Raw genomic sequence first — 15,787 nt, forward strand, 5'->3', positions numbered from 1 at the left:
CGTGAGTTGCGCACCGTGTTTGTAGATTATCGATGGTTGCGCCTTCGAGTTCATTGCGCGCTTGTGAGGCTGACGATATCGTATGGTGGCCAACTGGTGGCCAACGGTTTTCTGTCGTAACGAATCTTCTCCCAAGATATAGGGAAAACGCATTGCGATGCCTTTGGCAAGTCCCTTTCATGGGAGATGCTTGGCTCGTCGGGGACCGACTGGGAAGGCGTCTTGGGAGGCGTGACGTGCCGAGATGATTGCAAGGATCGAAAGCTGAGTGAGAGGGCATTGCTGGCTTCCTCAGCGTTGAACAGTTTCTGCAGGATGTTGATGAATCAGGCACGAAGAAAGTAACTGTAATCACCAAGCTCAATCGGCGAGAGGAAAGGGGTTCGTCCACTTTCATGACATGGGTATCACGAAATTGCCTGAAATCAACGCTAGTCAGGTAACTCGGAGTAAACCCGAGTAATGCAGAAAGCTTTACTTTTGCTTGGTCGGAGAGATCGTTACTCGTGATTGACTGTTATGTAATCAACCAACTTCAAGCAACCAAGTCAAGTTACTTGATTGATGGACACACTGGATACAACTAACTAGTCCCTATGCTGTTTACTATCAAGATAGAAAAGAAAGAAAGAAAGAAAGAGAATCTACTACATAAGAGCATAACGGCATTTTATAGCTTCGAGCCAATGGAAGGTTCTAGAAGCTAGGCGGCGCAGCCGCCGTTAAAGCGGCTTGCCCGTTACAAATAGCGGAGTTAAACTCTTAGGCGGTTAGAGAGTTAGAGCTAAAACTTAGAGATAAATTAAGCACCGCGGTCGGAGATAATATTATCGGGTATACTATAGAGGCAATCAAGGCATCCTTTCGTTCCTCACCTCAAGGCATCCTTTCGTTCCTCAAGGCATCAAGTGGCGCGAGCTCTTGATCGTGTGGATCTTGATCTCGGCTCCGCTCTCGACCCCCACGGGCCTAGCCAACGACACGAACGGACAAGGCCTAGGCCCTAAACGGCTCACCATGCGCTCGAATCACCGGGCATCATCCTAGACAGTGACCATCTTCTCGCCCAGGGGGTTGAGGACATTGCTGCCGTACTTGTCGCCGATGTTGCCTGTAATCATCGCGTCAGTACACATCGAACCAAATTTCGAAGGCGAGGGAGAAGTACTTACCTTGAGGGTTGTAGTTGCAGACCGTGTACCAAGAGTCGAAGGGCGACACAGTGCCAGCGGCGCATTTGACGGTGGCGCATCCAACCTTGGTAGTGTCCTTCCAGACCAACTGGGTAAAATGAGCCAATCCCCCCGAGGAGCTCGAGGGAGGCTTGTCCTGGCCATAGAACTGCCAGTTGGCCATCTCGCTGTTGTACCACTGCATGGTGACAGCGGAAGCAGCAGTCTTGACTTTGATGCTGTCAATGTCGCCGCTACCCGCAAAGGCGAGGTTCTGGCCGTAGCCGCCGCCGCCTTGCTTCCTACCAGGGAGTCAGTCTTAGCACCGTAACAAAGTGTCTGCAGTTTCTGAAGAGTGGTGTCTTACATATCATGCTGGAAGATGCAGCTCTTGGCTGTTTTCTCGGCGTACTGAGCCAGAGTGTTGTCCCATGCCAGGTCAGAGGCAGAATGGTTGTGGCGGTGGATGTTGTGCTGCTCGAGCATCGTCTGCTTGTAGTCGCCAAAGTTGTCAGTGGGAGGCTGTGAGCCGGCGCCGGGCTGCGAGGTCGGCGGAGTTGGCTTAGGAGGGGGAGGAGCCTGCTTGGTGGGCCTTGGCTTGTTGATTCGAGGCAGTGGAGGAGAACCAGGGTTGGTCTGGCCGTCCCGACAACCAACAGGATTGGCCGGGCCGACCTTAGTGGGAGGAGCGGTCTCGACTTCGACAGCCGGAATGTTGGTCCGGTTGCTGAGTGGCACGGGTACCAGCTCAACCGGCTGTGCGTCCACTGAACTGCCCGGGGAAGGCTTCCAGCCGTTTTTGACGGCCTTTTTGTGCGGCAAATTGTGCCATTCGGAGCTACCCATCTCCTGGGATGGGCCATTCCACTTGAGCCGGTCCACCTCGCCTTTGGAAGGAGCCGAGTACGTGATGTTTTGTTTGGACACCGCCTCTCCAAGAGGCAAGGCCGCAATGGGTGGCAGCGCCACGCTAAGGAGCATAATCAATCGCATCTTTGCGGATGATCAAATAAGTGTCCAAGCAAACAATGAACGGACAAAATGAACAAAAGACAAGGAGTATAATAGTTGGACAACTACGAGGAAAGAAATGATGAAATTCAGCGCAGTGGCTTTGTACAGTTGGACAAATTCCCCAATGGAAATGGAAGAGGGAATGAAGCTCTCTTATCACCAATCAGGTCGGTCCAGTGATTGTTGGTCGGTTTGCCGCAAGGTCTTGGTGGGCAAACACACGGCTCCGCACGGTTCATTTCAAAATACCATCTCCGTGATTCGTTCTCGTTCGATGCATTCTAGAAGCTTTGCAACTTCATCTCCAGGGGTAACTTTAATATGGAGAGGAAATAGGCCGCTATTGGCCGAGGTACCAAGCCAGCTCAACAGGCGCGAGGATGCGGGTGGGAGGGAGGGATGGGCTTGTAGGAAATCTGGGCTGCCAATCCTAGATGGAGTTGCTCTCTCAGCTGCCTTGGACAGGAAATTACCGCAGCAGACATTGCGTACGCGGGCGAGTGGGCTGGATTGCCGATTCGTGGAATGCTCCCCACATAAGTAGGGGAAAATTTCAGGAGAGTTCGTTTCTGACTGGTCCCATCCCAGGTATTCGGGGGGGCAGGAGCAAGGGGGGAGCCTAGAGGTCCCTTGCTAGTCAACCCCCCGAGTACACTCTGATCATGTTGAGTCCACCTGCATGGTGTAAATATCATCTGAAACTCGCTTCTATCTTGTAGATTAAGGACGGGACGAAAGCTTGGCATGTGATTCCAAGAACTCATAGCGTACCTCCGCAGTCATTACTCGTGCGTGCGGGAACGCTGCTGGGTCGAAAGCCCCATCGGCCGGGGCCCGTTTCAAGTGGCACCGATATCATGTCCTGGCGGGCGGTTAATAAGGCCCAAATGTTATTATGTTCATGCAACTCAGTTGGACTTTTGCTCTCATTGGAGGCTTCCTTCGGGCCAGAGCAGCTGATGAGTGAGGGGCAGTGCGCAATAAGGCAGCGGCGTCCAATGACTCCAATCCGTTCACCGTGGGCAAGGCCAAAGGAACAACAAACCCCACATCATATCACAGGGGCCGGCGCCTGGTATTCAACGACCTGCAATTTAAAGACGACTTTACCGACTGGGTGATCGATCTTGATCTCACCTTTCGTCAAGCAACCCATCAACGCACCCATGAGATATTTACCAACTACCTGGAAGACATCGACAAGATTCTGCCTAAAAGTCCGTCAACTCTTAGTAGCTGGGTTAAAGAGAAATGGGTTGGTGATGCTGGGAGACGTGCTTGGCTAAGGGAAAAGCTCCATCTCGCCATAAGCAAGATTCACGTCTCGACAGATGCGTGGACATCTGAGGAAGGGACAAACGATCTAGCTGTTGTTGCTCACTTCTTGGACGAAGGACATAAGATACAAACATCGCTTCTGGATCTTCCCCCTCTGAAAGGCCCTCACTCCGGCGAGAATATTGCCAAGGTGCTGTCAACAGCTATCGACTTCTACGATATCTCCCAAGACATTGGCTTCTTTATGATGGACAACGCTAGCAATAATGACACATGCATTCAGGAGCTAGCAAAGCAGTACCCTACAATCAACCGTCAGAGTCGCCTTCGGTGCGTCGGTCACATGCTGAATCTCATAGCCAAAGCTCTCCTCTTTGGGCGGGGCGTTAGAAAGCTGGAGAAACGGCTCCGCGGCGCATCTGATGTCCAGGGCGGCTGCCTCGACCTGTGACTTAGTCGCTGGAAAGCCACTGCGTTGTAGCCAAATCACATAGGCGGCGATAGCATCGTCTTCTTCCTCTGTGATAAGCCTTGGCCGCCCAGAGCCTCGAATGCGGCCTTGGTATCGTTGAACACCCTTCTGGACCGTGGATTTGGGCACACTGAAGATTTGGGCTGCCTGGCGTATAGAGACGGCCTTTGGGGGCGGCCCGCGGGTCTGTCGGCGTCGATCCTGTGCGAGGTCATTGCGAGACTCAATAACTAGCTTCACAGCCCTTGACGCGGCGGTTGACTCGAACATCATAGGTTAGGACAGTGAAACACGTCTTGAGCATCACGCGTTCTCGTGTTTTGGTGGGAAAACACACTAACTACGAGGGAGCTACGATAGTGGGGTGGTGGCCACGCGTCCACACCTTTTGGGGCTGTCCACGCTTTTTGCAGCCAACTAAGGGGCTCCCCTTAGTTGGCTGCCAGAGGCCCCGCCAACGGGTAAGTCCTTTCGTTCCTCAAGGCATTTCGAGGGGGAAAAAGTCTGGCGGGGGTGGGCCGGGCGCGGGGCATAATCCTTTCGTTCCTCAAGGCATCGTTCCTCAAGGCAAAGTGGTGCCCACCTTTGGGGGGGTTGACTTAATCCGATTACTGATGGTAGGCACCTATGTGCCTACAGATACGCATGCGCACAAGCTGTAGGCTGAGTCACAGTCACGACAGGTAGGGTAACCGGTGATGACTTCAATTGTAACTAACTAGGGAAGAGGAAGCTATTCACAAGAAACGGAATGTGCACCCGGTAATGGGGGCATGCAGCCGGGGCTGCGTGCCCTGATCGCGGGGTAGGGTGTCACGTGGGAGTCGTGCATGAACCGTGATGGTATCCCGATTGCACGGGTTACTCAGCAGGTTAGTATTCCAACAATTACCGGATTATTTACCGGTCAGCCTGCCCCTGGACCAGTGACACGACTGTGGGCCTTCTGCACAGCCTCCACCCTTGATTCTTACTAGACACACTAGGACGATTTTCATGCCAAGAACATTTTATACAAGCAAGACGCGGCTCAGCTCGTCCAGCATTGCCACACGTGTGTTTATGCGGTGCCGGCGGAGTCGCCTATGGAAGCCGTAACTCTGTGTATAGGAACTTTTGCGGCCAGGCGCAGTCATATATATATGTTGACGTGCTGGACTGCGCCCAGGCCCTGCCGTCTCCCTCAAAGAGGCAACTCCCGCTCGGCAACCAGCTAAGTTCAATTGCCAAAACTTCTATTATTCATATATTTATGTAGAACATCAAGGTCGTTCACAAGCGCGAATATTATTATCTTATACCCAACTCCTCCGAGGTACGCCAACTTATAAGTAGGACCTTTGCAAACATCTACCCAACATGCGAGCTTCCATATTAGCAAGCCAGGTTATCTACATTGCTTACACAACTCTCTCGGTATATGCAGCACCGCCAGATGCCTCAAGCAAGTTTCCCCCACTTCTGGATGCAACGCTCGACCAGCTTCGGCAGGGGCTCGACGGCGGTGCATTTACAAGCGTCGACCTCGTCAACGCCTACGTCGCCCGCATTAACGAGGTGAATTCTGCGCTCCGTCCCGTTGCCGAGATCAACCCCGAGGCTCTTGCCATCGCCACGCAGCTCGACTCAGAGAGACGCAGCAACGGACAGGCCACAGCCTCGAAGCCTCTTCACGGCATCCCCATCCTCATCAAAGACAACATCGCAACTTGCGACTTGATGAACAACACAGCTGGCTCGTACGCGCTGCTTGGAGCCAAAGTGCCTGAGGACAGCACCGTAGCTGCAAAGTTGCGCAAAGCAGGTGCCATAATCTTGGGGAAAGCAAACCTATCACAGTGGGCGAATCACCGAAGCCTCAACACGTCAAATGGCTGGTCAGCTTATGGCGGACAGACTGTCGCCGCCTACTACCCAGGCCAGGACCCGTCGGGCTCGTCTTCGGGTAGCGGCGTCGCTTCCTCCATTGGCCTGGCATGGGCATCTCTGGGCACCGAAACCGATGGGTCTATCCTATCGCCCGCTCAGATTAGCAACATAGTCGGAATAAAGCCATCGGTTGGTCTGACTTCGCGCTACTTGGTAATCCCTATTTCAGAGCATCAAGATACGATCGGTCCTATGGCAAGAACCGTCAAAGATGCGGCCCATCTCCTTTCAGCAATCGCAGGACCGGACGGCAAGGATAACTACACCTCTGCATTTCCCTTCCGCAGTGTTCCGGATTACGCCAAAGCCTGTACCAATGATGGTCTCAAGGGGAAGCGCCTCGGAATCCCTCGGAAACTCACAGACGGAAACGGGACGGATCCAACAGCGGCCGCTTTCCAGTCGGCCCTAAAGGTATTGCGCGAGGCTGGCGCTGAGATTGTCGACAACTTGACGTTTCCTGGCCTTGATGTTCTCAATGAGAAGTACCCTAACGCTGAGGATGTGGTACTCCGTACCGACTTCGTCTCTAACCTCAAAGAGTATCTGTCACATTTGGTCTCAAATCCTAATAATATCACGTCCCTCGAGGACTTGCAAGCATTTACGCAAGCCTCTCCCAAGGAATATTGGCCAGAGCGCGATACTGGCATTTGGAATGAGACGCTGGCCCGAGGCTTGAACAAAACCTCTCCTGAGGCCTATAGCAACGAGACGACTATACGCTATCTAGCGGGCCAACTCGGGTTGACGGGCGCACTCAAGAACTATACTCTTGACGCAATTGTGCTCCCTACCGACTTCATCATCAACGTTGCTGCTCTTCTGGGTACCCCGGTTGTGACGGTTCCTCTAGGAAAGATGCCAGCCAACACATCATTTACCAAGAATTCGGTTGGAAACTTGAATGAAACGGGACCGAACAAGCCGTTCGGGATTGGGTTCGCGGGCGACAAGTGGACCGAGGAAGCGCTAATTGGAATGGCGTATGCCTTTGAGCAGAGGATGCAGGTTCGGACGACCATCAAGCTGTTTATCCAGCCTCGAACGGAGCTGAAGGATGTCGTGAAGAAGCAATAAGAAAACACCGTAGTTGGAATAAGTTGTTATCCGAACAAAGGTACTACGAAGCATTATCGGTAGCCGATCACATGGCGTTATAGCCAGTTTACTGTACCTAGTTCAAGATTTTCATGACCTATCTCCCCAAGCCCGTGACAGAAAAACAGAGACCTCAAAATAAAAACACATATATCATTAGAGTAAAGCTCAATATATATGTACCTGTTGGTGGAACGTTATGCCAATACACATCGGAATAAGAAGGGGGTCATACACGAAGGTTCAAGATGCATGTTCTATGTCTAAAGGGGCAGTCTGAAGGGGCTATTTATACAGGAGGTCTTAGGGACTTCTGGGGACCTCCTGAGTAATGGGCTCTACCCACGCATACGTGGCTGTGCTCACGCATAAAGGGGTTGCCTTCCTTACTCAGGGAGTCCTCATGCGTTCCTGCTACATGGGCCAGGAATCCCTTCTCCGGGTCCCTCCCTAACAGGGCTACCCTGGTCCACCGACAGTACCTAATAACGGCCTTTATAGGGCCCGACTAACCAGCAAACCCCTCTGACTAGAGAGCAAACTTAAAGTGGAGAAGGTGTGGCTTGTCAAGACGCAGCGCCGATACCGCACACAGGAGACCGGCCCTGCGGGGCCGCCAATGCCTTGAGGAACGAAAGGAGAGGAAAGGAGAAGTGGCGCACAGGTGGCGCAAGAGGAGCACGGATCGCTTGGTGGTCTGTGCGTCCAGGGGAAGGGGGCGGAAGGAAGAGCCTTTCGTTCCTCAAGGCACAGGAGACCGGCCCCTTGCAGGGTCCGCCAATGCCTTGAGGAACGGGACTGAATTTGGTTCCACACTGGCAGGTCTGCTGAGACGATGAGGCTTGCTCCCGGTAGTGTGGCTGCTTGGACGCCATTTTACCCCGCCACAACAAGGTGGGTTGAGGGCGGGCGGGGTAAGAACGCGGAGGTAACTTGTAGGCCATCATCTCGAAGGGCAAAGGAGTCTGAACTGTTCGCGAATCATGCAGTAAAGTGTAACAGTTTGTTAAGAATCGACTCAATGCCTCCGATTGATTACTCAAAGTGGGACAACATCGACACCGATTCGGAGCCAGAGGCATCGCCCCAGCAAGCGCCAGCAGCAAAACCCACCCGCCGCCCACGCATGCCTCCCCGCCGATGGGTACATCAGGTTTGAAAACGCACAGCAAGTCGGGGCATGTCGAAGCTGTCATTGTCCGATGTGAGGCCGAGAAACGCAAGTTTCCCCTTTGGTCTGCCACTACAATCCCTGCGAATCATGTCGTGTTTTCGCAGTCGGTGCCGTCCGTCCCAGGGCTCATCGAGGTCCCGCTGGTCCTGGATCGGACGGGGACTCAGTCCGTCAACGAGGCAGACCTCGACAACCAGATTGCTACGTACCTCAATATTGATGCCAACTCCGGGTTTGCACCTCCAGACTGGCAGTCACAAGTTGGCACCGTCGTGGTCGCGCGCAAGGACAGGAAGCCATTTTATCCGCAGCATCTCGAAGGAGTGTGGATGTTCTGCGACCATATCCTGGACCTGTTCGGGGAAGGAGACGGGCCGCCGAGGTGGCTTTACAGCCGCCAGGCGTTCGAGGAATGGTGGGTAAATTATTGTGAGGAGCAAAAGCGCTTACGTCCTGGGAAGGGAGGGGAGCGAGATCCGGACGACTGGCGTGCGGTCCGGTCACCTTATGAAGTGTAGGACGTCTACGTGCCGCGTTACGACGTGCGAAAGGTCAAACTATAAGGATGGTTAGTATACTAGCACTACTTTTCGAAACCTTGGTCCTTGTATAACCGTCTCGTTTCCGCGGCCAAGTTCTTGAGTCTCTGCATTCCATCAAGAATGGCCTGATCGAGCCCATTGCCAATGAAGTCATGGTGTCTCACGGGATTAAGAAGCTTGATGCCCCGAAGCGAGGTGCACCTGGATAGTTGCACATAGAGGCTCGTAAAATCGCACCTGGAGGGTTCACCATTGGTCACACGATTTCCACGCAGCTCCAACAGTACTTCGACGAATGTTTTACCCTGGGCTTTGTAATCAGTGAGAACGAACGCTGGTACAGCGGGCAGTCCACGTCGCGTGCATCTTGCGGATAAGAACTTGAAGTGAGAGTTAGTCGAATCAAGTGTATGCGACATGGGCCGGATAAGTACTGTCCCCACCGGGAGGACGGTATCGCCAAGGTCTTCGTCTCCTCGGACTGCAGAAGAATGCCGAGCGGCGGCCCGAAGTGGATGGTCACGTCATCTGCCAAGCAGTATCCCGGGTGATTGGGATCGATTATCACGTCCACGGCAGTAAAGTCAGCCCCATTCACCACCTTCAGGCCAGTGTAGATGTTCTTGTTCACAACCACGGGCATGCCCTGGGCGTAGAAGAAGACGCCGGGGACTTTGCAGGCAGAGTCGTCGCCTTGTCCGATGGTTCGCGCTATGAGGTTTGGAGACAGCGTGCCGTTGCGCCAGGTGTGAGTCGAGACAAAGATACGGATGTGCCGCTTGTTGAAGCGCGCCCAGCCCACAACAGCTTCCATGTTGAGGCCCACCGGGTGCGGTTCAGCGGCGTTATAGCGCGCAAACCATCGTGGAAGGTGATTTGCGAGCGTCCTACAATGTTGGCATTGAGCAAGCTCAGATCTTCATGGGTCTGGCGCCCGTTACGAACTCGATCCAGGAGTGCACGGAGCTGGGGATCGTTGCGTGCGCGGACTTGGTCTTCGAGGAGCACCACGGTTTTGAACAGATGCCACAATCTGCAGCCGCTGTGGTGAGATATGGTCGCTTGTCGCAAGGGGGTCTCTGTTCGGTCCGGCGGTCTGATGATCAGTAGGCTTGTCTCCCGCACGGGGGCGAACTGGTAGAAGTCTCCCATCAGTAGAACGACGGGCATGCCGCCAAACGGTTCGTCCGGACAGTCACGGAGTGCCTGCAGGTAATGACTGACGTTGTGCAGAGTGGCTCCTCCCAGCATACTGACCTCGTCAATCACGAGTACCAGCTTCTGTTTCCAGATCCACTTCTTCGCCTCCGAGAAGGGGGGAGGCGGTTTGTTTGGATCGCGATGGGAATCTAACCCACAGGCCGAGTGGATCGTCGTGCCGCCAATCTGGGCCGCCGAACTGCCCGACGTGCCGGTTATCTGCAGAAGATGCGGCTGGTTCCTCGCCGCGAACACGTCCTTCAGGGCATCGATAATCCTCGACTTTCCCGTGCCACCCGGCCCGCCGGTGTATTGAAGATGCTGACCCGCTGAGTCCGGATTAGCAGTATACTTGTCCAGAAACAGGCAAACGAGTTGAAGGGCCATGGTCTGTAGATAGTTCAGTGTAAAGCTGGCCGCGGCGGTGTGTCCCATCTCCGCGAAGCTAGTTGCCGGACTGACGTCGACAAGCATCCGAGGGCCTCGTTCATTGAGGTCGCTGCCCGGGAGCGCAGCAGGGGACTCCGTATCGCCGTAGCGAGCTAGCGTATCGTCGATGTCGGCGCCATCCGCGGAAAGCATGGTCCCCTGGGAACCACCCTCAATGTCGTCTAGCATCCGAAGATGCAATAGTTGTTGGGCCTTGGCCGCTGCCTGGACATCGTCTCGAGATATGGGGAGTTGACACAAGGCGTCACCTTGATCATGGGGCATATTCCGGTACAGATCCTCTTGACGTTGGACAAAAGGTTGCTCTTCTCCAGCCGGGTTCTCTTCGCACAGATCGTGTATTAAACCTCCAAGGACGGGTGAGTCTTTTGTGGCGTCCGTGTCCTGCACGGCATTTCGCAAAATCTGGAGTAGAGCTCTGTAGGCCTGACGATGAGCCATCGCTGGAGGCTCTTCTTCGTATCGGCCATCGTCAAGCGGGTACTCAACGTCAATTGTGTCGTCGCCCTCCGACCGACTGGCCCAGAGCTTCGCGTCCTTACGCGCGTCTTCGGCAGACTTTCTCAAAAGACAAATGTTAGAGACGTAGAAACGGAGGCGGGGACAAAGGCCCGCTCGATGCGTCGTCCATATGTCGGTTATATCACCTAGGCTCTCAGAAGTGAAGTTTTCCCAAGGGACGAATAACGCCAAATGTAGGACAGAGTTTCTACACAGAGTGTCAGACGGAGCCAAAACGGTGCCGGGGGTTAGAGCGTACCGCTTAATATAGACTGGGTGATCGTCCTCGTGGTCGTCGCTGATGTATCCTTGGAAGATCGGGACGGCGTACTGGTCGGGCCGTCGAAGCTTTTGCATCCAGCCTTCACAGTCTGAATCCTGGCCATCGAGAAAAATGTGAGAGTCATCTTCACTCCGACCATTTCGACGCACCAAGTGAATCATTGACATGTAGTCATACAGGCATAAGTCTTGTAGAACATGACCGCGGTAGGCGTACGCCTCCAGGCATAATAGGGTTCGCCCTCCTTGCCTCAGAGGGATTGTCTCTGGGGGCTGTTCGGCGTCCGTGAGCTCGCCGGCCTGATGGCGGAGATGCGCCCATAGCCGAAAGATTGTCCAGTATAGGGCCGTCAAGTTCAAGAAGGACCAATGCGGCACGTTGGTAAAGTCGGTGTCATATCCAAGGAGGTGGTAACAAACCTCGACAGCCGAGAGTTGTCGCTCGGAGAAGATGCGATTTGCCGTTCTCATCAGGAATTGACGGCTTTCGTTCAATACCGCCTGCTGCCTGCCGTCGGGCAGGGCGGGACCTGGCGCGCGAGACGTCGGACGACCGGCCTCGCGAAGTTGGCGGGCAACCTCGGTGGCGAGAGCAATGCGCTTCCACATCGGCGTATCCAGTTTGGTGGCGTAGTTCGTGATGTAGTACACCATGGCCAGGCCCTTGGTCTTGGTCAAGATCATCGAGACGTCGTGATTGTGGCGAAGGCCGACCGCCAACGACTTGTTGTACCGGTTGACGAGTGGATGGTTGCGCTGAATCTGAAGCAAGCCATCCTCTGTGAACCCTGTCTCCTCGACGATTTTCCACGGTGCCTTGAAGCGGCAGGCTGTCCGTCTCTGTTGATCTGCCCCCCGGTCGATGACCCCCTTCAGAGAATACTTGAGGCAGGTGTATGTGTGGGAGTGCGCTTGGCAACAGTATGCGATGAAATTGGATTCGTCTTCAAAGGCCGCAGTGAGAGCCGAGGTGCTAGTCATGACCTCCTCCACGGGATCGATGGGCTTCCTCTGCTGTCGCACGGCTTTTCCGGCATCTTCATCTAGACACTCATGAAAGACGGAGTCTGCGTATCGGATCACCTGGGCACGATATGATTCTTCCGCGGGATTGGCCATGTCGTCCATCAGGTTCGGCAGTCGCATGTTGCCGTCCAGCCAGAGGAGTCCATGCAAGTGGAGGCTGCCTCGCTCGTTCGTTTCCACGGTGGCGTAGTAGTGGCTGATCTTCCCGAAGATCGATTCCCGGCCTGTATTCACATACTTTTCAAAGAATAGGGATATTTCTCGGTGGAAGAAGATGGCCGAGCTGACCGAATCCATGGTGCTCAGGGCGATCCTGTCGTACTTTTCACGGAGATCGGCCAAAAGCTCCTTCGCAGACTCATAATCGTGGAGCCTATGAATGGCAAGCTTCATCTTTACCGGGTTATTGATGTCGTTGGGACTGATGGTAATCCAGATTGCAGGCATACCGGCGCGGATGTCCAGAGCTTGTATCTTCCTCCGCATAAGCAAACGGGATTCGTTCGAGAGCGGCTGTGCATGGCCAAAGATCGACAGCTCGCGAAGCAAGAGCGATATGTCGGGGTCCGACCAGTGTGGCTAACAGACAGACCGTCTGACAGACCGTCTGAAGGTGGTCTGACAGACCGCAGACCGACCGACCGCCAATTCTCATCAGACCGACCGACCGGAGCAGTCAGTCGGTCTGGGTGGTCTGAGTCGGTCTGACTGGACTGGTGTTCCCGTGATGCCATTGGTCCGTTCCGCCTTAAGGTAGCACCTACCTAATGTCAACAAGTTACGCGTCTGCCCTGCCAATTTTCGCGTCTTCCCATCCATCTACGAGCTACAGTGTATCATACCGCGTCATTATGTCTTCTAGTAGGGATACGAGCCCCGTGTCGTCTGTACCGCAGTCATTTGCATCCCGTCCACATCCCACCCCAGTTAATGACAGTCATGAGGCTACGCCTGCCACGTCCGAGGCCAGAGCAGACGAGACAGATGCTTCACAATGCGAATTTGACATTGATTGGGAGAACATCTGGCACGGCGGCAAACGACTTTGGGTGCCAAATGAGACCCCGTCACAAAAGGGTGGTCGGCACAAAGATCAAAGAGTCGTGGATCTACAGATACGGCGCGAACTTGGAGCATAGCGGAGTACGTTACTGGCTTTGCAGAATCTGTCACGGGAAGAAGAACTATTCGACAGCGTTATACGCCTCCTCAGGGACGTCTCACGCCGCGAAGCACCTGCGTCGTCAGCACCAAATCACGGAATTCGGCGAGAGTCGTCCCGGATTGAAGACTCCGTTTACCTTGGCGGCTACGTCACCATCCTCTTCGTCCCTACCTTTATCTCGACAGGCCAGCCTAGGCTACCAGCTCGCCTCCCATTTCGACGAGAGGACATGGAAAGCTCGCTTTGTGGACTGGGTCATAGTGGAAGATGTCACCTTTCGACAAGCATCCAGCGAGCGGCTTGGGTGGCTCGTATCGAATGGAGGAGAGCTTGCAAGTCGGCTACTTCCGGAGCATCACACCACGATCTGCTCATGGATTCGTCAAGCCTTTGAACGCCGACAGCAAATTGTCTTTGATCTCGTCAAGAACGCGAAGAGCTCGGTTCACACCAGCTTTGATCTATGGACTGCTTCAAATGCGTTTAACTACGTCGGAATTGTCGGACATTTTGTTGGCAGTGAAGGCCAAAAACGCGATGTCCTTCTTGGACTTCCGCGCTTAGTCGGTCCACACTCCGGTGAGAATATCGCCGCCTATCTCAAGGAGGTAATCGATCGATACGAGTTGGGGTCCAAGCTTGGATACTTCATGCTTGATAACGCCAAGAGCAACGATACCTGCCTAGAGACGCTTGCTAGGTGGTTTCCAATGGATGTCAGCCGACGCCGCCTACGCTGTATAGGCCACGTTATCAACCTGGTTGTCCGAGCAGTTATTTTGGCTCCAACGTCAGTAAATTCGAGGCTGAGCTTCGTGGAGCTACAGATGAGTTCAAGTTCGACATTTGGGCCAAGAAAGGAGCTATCGGCAGACTCCACAACATTGCCACCTACATTCGACGGACAGATCAGCGACGACAGGGTCTTCGGCATTTGCAGACCTGAGCTCGCTGGTGACGATCCTATTTTTACCCTGGAGATTGTTGTTGACGGCAAGACTCGCTGGAACTCTATATACATGATGATCAAACGCGGTACGTTTCTCGTCCGAGGTTGCTTCCGTATTCTGAGTACTGACAACTTGTCGGCTTACACCAGCACTCGAACTGCGCTGCGCCATTGAGCTCTATCAATCTCGCTGGCAAAAGCCTAAGAATGACCCTGATCACCGTGACCTACCGGTAACTAACGACTTCCTCAACGCTGGGGACTGGGTTGAATTAGAGCGTTTCTACGAGTTCTTGAAGCCGTTTTATATCCTGACGAAGACTATAGAGGGCAACGCCAGTAAGCCGGGGGCGGAGGGCGGCCACGGCGCTCAGGCGCTGTGTGGGAGACACTTAAAACCATGGACTACCTGTTCATGAAATTCAAGCAGGCCGCGGAGGATACTCAGTTCGAGGAGGCCTCCCATTTTAAGTCGGGAATTGACTGTGGATGGGCGAAGCTTGAAGACTATTACGTCAAAACCGATAGGACACCTGTTTATCGGGCAGCTCTAGCACTGCACCCGTCGTATGGGTACGACTACTTCGAACGACACTGGAAGAAGGCGATGAACAAGCCGCAATGGTATAGCGACATGCAGTCGGCTGTTGGTAGCCTATTCGATGAATACCGGAGGCAGACTGAAGTTGAAACTCAGGCTCAAGCTGGGTTTTTGGAAGACGAATCCGAGGAAGTCGACGCTGACAATGACTACAGCTCGTTTGGAAAGAGATCGATTAGCTCGTTAAACACACAGCGGAAGAAGGTCAAGGCAGTGAGTGAGCTTGACTTATTCCAGACCAGGCCAATTTACGCCCAAGATCTTGACGTTGCAAACCCTCTTGAATGGTGGAGCCGGCATCAACTGGAATACCCAGTCTTGTATCGAATGGCGCTAGATCTGTTCTCAATTCCTGGCATGAGTGCTGAATGTGAGAGTGTTTAGCCAGACAAAGAAGATGATCACAGACGAGCGCAATCAGCTATCGCCTGAAATAGTCGAGGCTGATCAGCTTCAAAAGCAGTGGCTAATGAGAGGGTTGGTAGCTTAGTAGGTGTCTATAATGAAAGAAAAGGTATTTTTGGTCTGTGGTTATTTGATAATACCCCATACCGTAGCACCACGGAATCAGTCAATCAGACCATCAGACCATCAGACCGACCGGCCCTCCAACCCAGACAGACCTAGACCGACAGACCGACAGCCACGGCAAACCCAGACCGACAGACCGAAGGGGCCGGTCTAGGTCTGTCGGTTTGTTAGCCACACTGGGTCCGACGTAGTCCTCGTCTCCCGCATCTCCGCCTCGGCCCTCTTCAGTCGGTCCTCGGTCAAGTTCGCATAGGCCTGCTCAAGTCTGTGGAAGGAATCTTTAGCGACACGGACCATGCTGATGCGGCGGTTGGAGGAGCGAAGGAGGGTGTTGAATACTAAGAAACAAAAGACAGGATGGGTGGCGAATCGGCCACCATGCCGTTGCAATACGTATCTG

The 15,787-nt window shown here is 53.8% G+C and overlaps 4 protein-coding genes across 4 annotated transcripts; 2 read left to right on the forward strand and 2 right to left on the reverse strand.

The window, feature by feature from the left end:
* Positions 1–1,043: 1,043 nt before the first annotated feature.
* HRG_08879 (cysteine-rich secretory protein family domain-containing protein) lies at positions 1,044–2,165 on the reverse strand (the record flags this gene model as incomplete). Its single annotated transcript, XM_044867350.1, has 5 exons — positions 1,044–1,111; positions 1,173–1,371; positions 1,435–1,474; positions 1,540–1,751; positions 1,848–2,165. The coding sequence occupies 5 exons, from the start codon at positions 2,163–2,165 to the stop codon at positions 1,044–1,046; spliced, it is 837 nt and encodes a 278-aa protein (XP_044717371.1).
* A 916-nt stretch (positions 2,166–3,081) lies between these two features.
* Positions 3,082–3,915, forward strand: HRG_08880 (transposase-like protein; the record flags this gene model as incomplete). The annotated part of the gene is made up of 2 exons (XM_044867351.1): positions 3,082–3,097; positions 3,161–3,915. 2 exons carry the CDS (start codon positions 3,082–3,084, stop codon positions 3,913–3,915), a joined length of 771 nt encoding a protein of 256 aa, XP_044717372.1.
* A 1,380-nt stretch (positions 3,916–5,295) lies between these two features.
* Positions 5,296–6,945, forward strand: HRG_08881 (amidase domain-containing protein; the record flags this gene model as incomplete). Its single annotated transcript, XM_044867352.1, has 1 exon — positions 5,296–6,945. One exon carries the CDS (start codon positions 5,296–5,298, stop codon positions 6,943–6,945), a length of 1,650 nt encoding a protein of 549 aa, XP_044717373.1.
* A 1,778-nt stretch (positions 6,946–8,723) lies between these two features.
* HRG_08882 (PIF1-like helicase domain-containing protein) lies at positions 8,724–12,627 on the reverse strand (the record flags this gene model as incomplete). Its single annotated transcript, XM_044867353.1, has 5 exons — positions 8,724–8,919; positions 9,126–9,489; positions 9,543–11,041; positions 11,093–11,211; positions 11,266–12,627. 5 exons carry the CDS (start codon positions 12,625–12,627, stop codon positions 8,724–8,726), a joined length of 3,540 nt encoding a protein of 1,179 aa, XP_044717374.1.
* Positions 12,628–15,787: the final 3,160 nt, after the last annotated feature.

Source organism: Hirsutella rhossiliensis, assembly GCF_020360975.1.
Source record: "Hirsutella rhossiliensis strain HR02 chromosome Unknown scaffold00011, whole genome shotgun sequence".
In the NCBI taxonomy this organism is placed as follows: Eukaryota; Fungi; Ascomycota; class Sordariomycetes; order Hypocreales; family Ophiocordycipitaceae; genus Hirsutella; species Hirsutella rhossiliensis.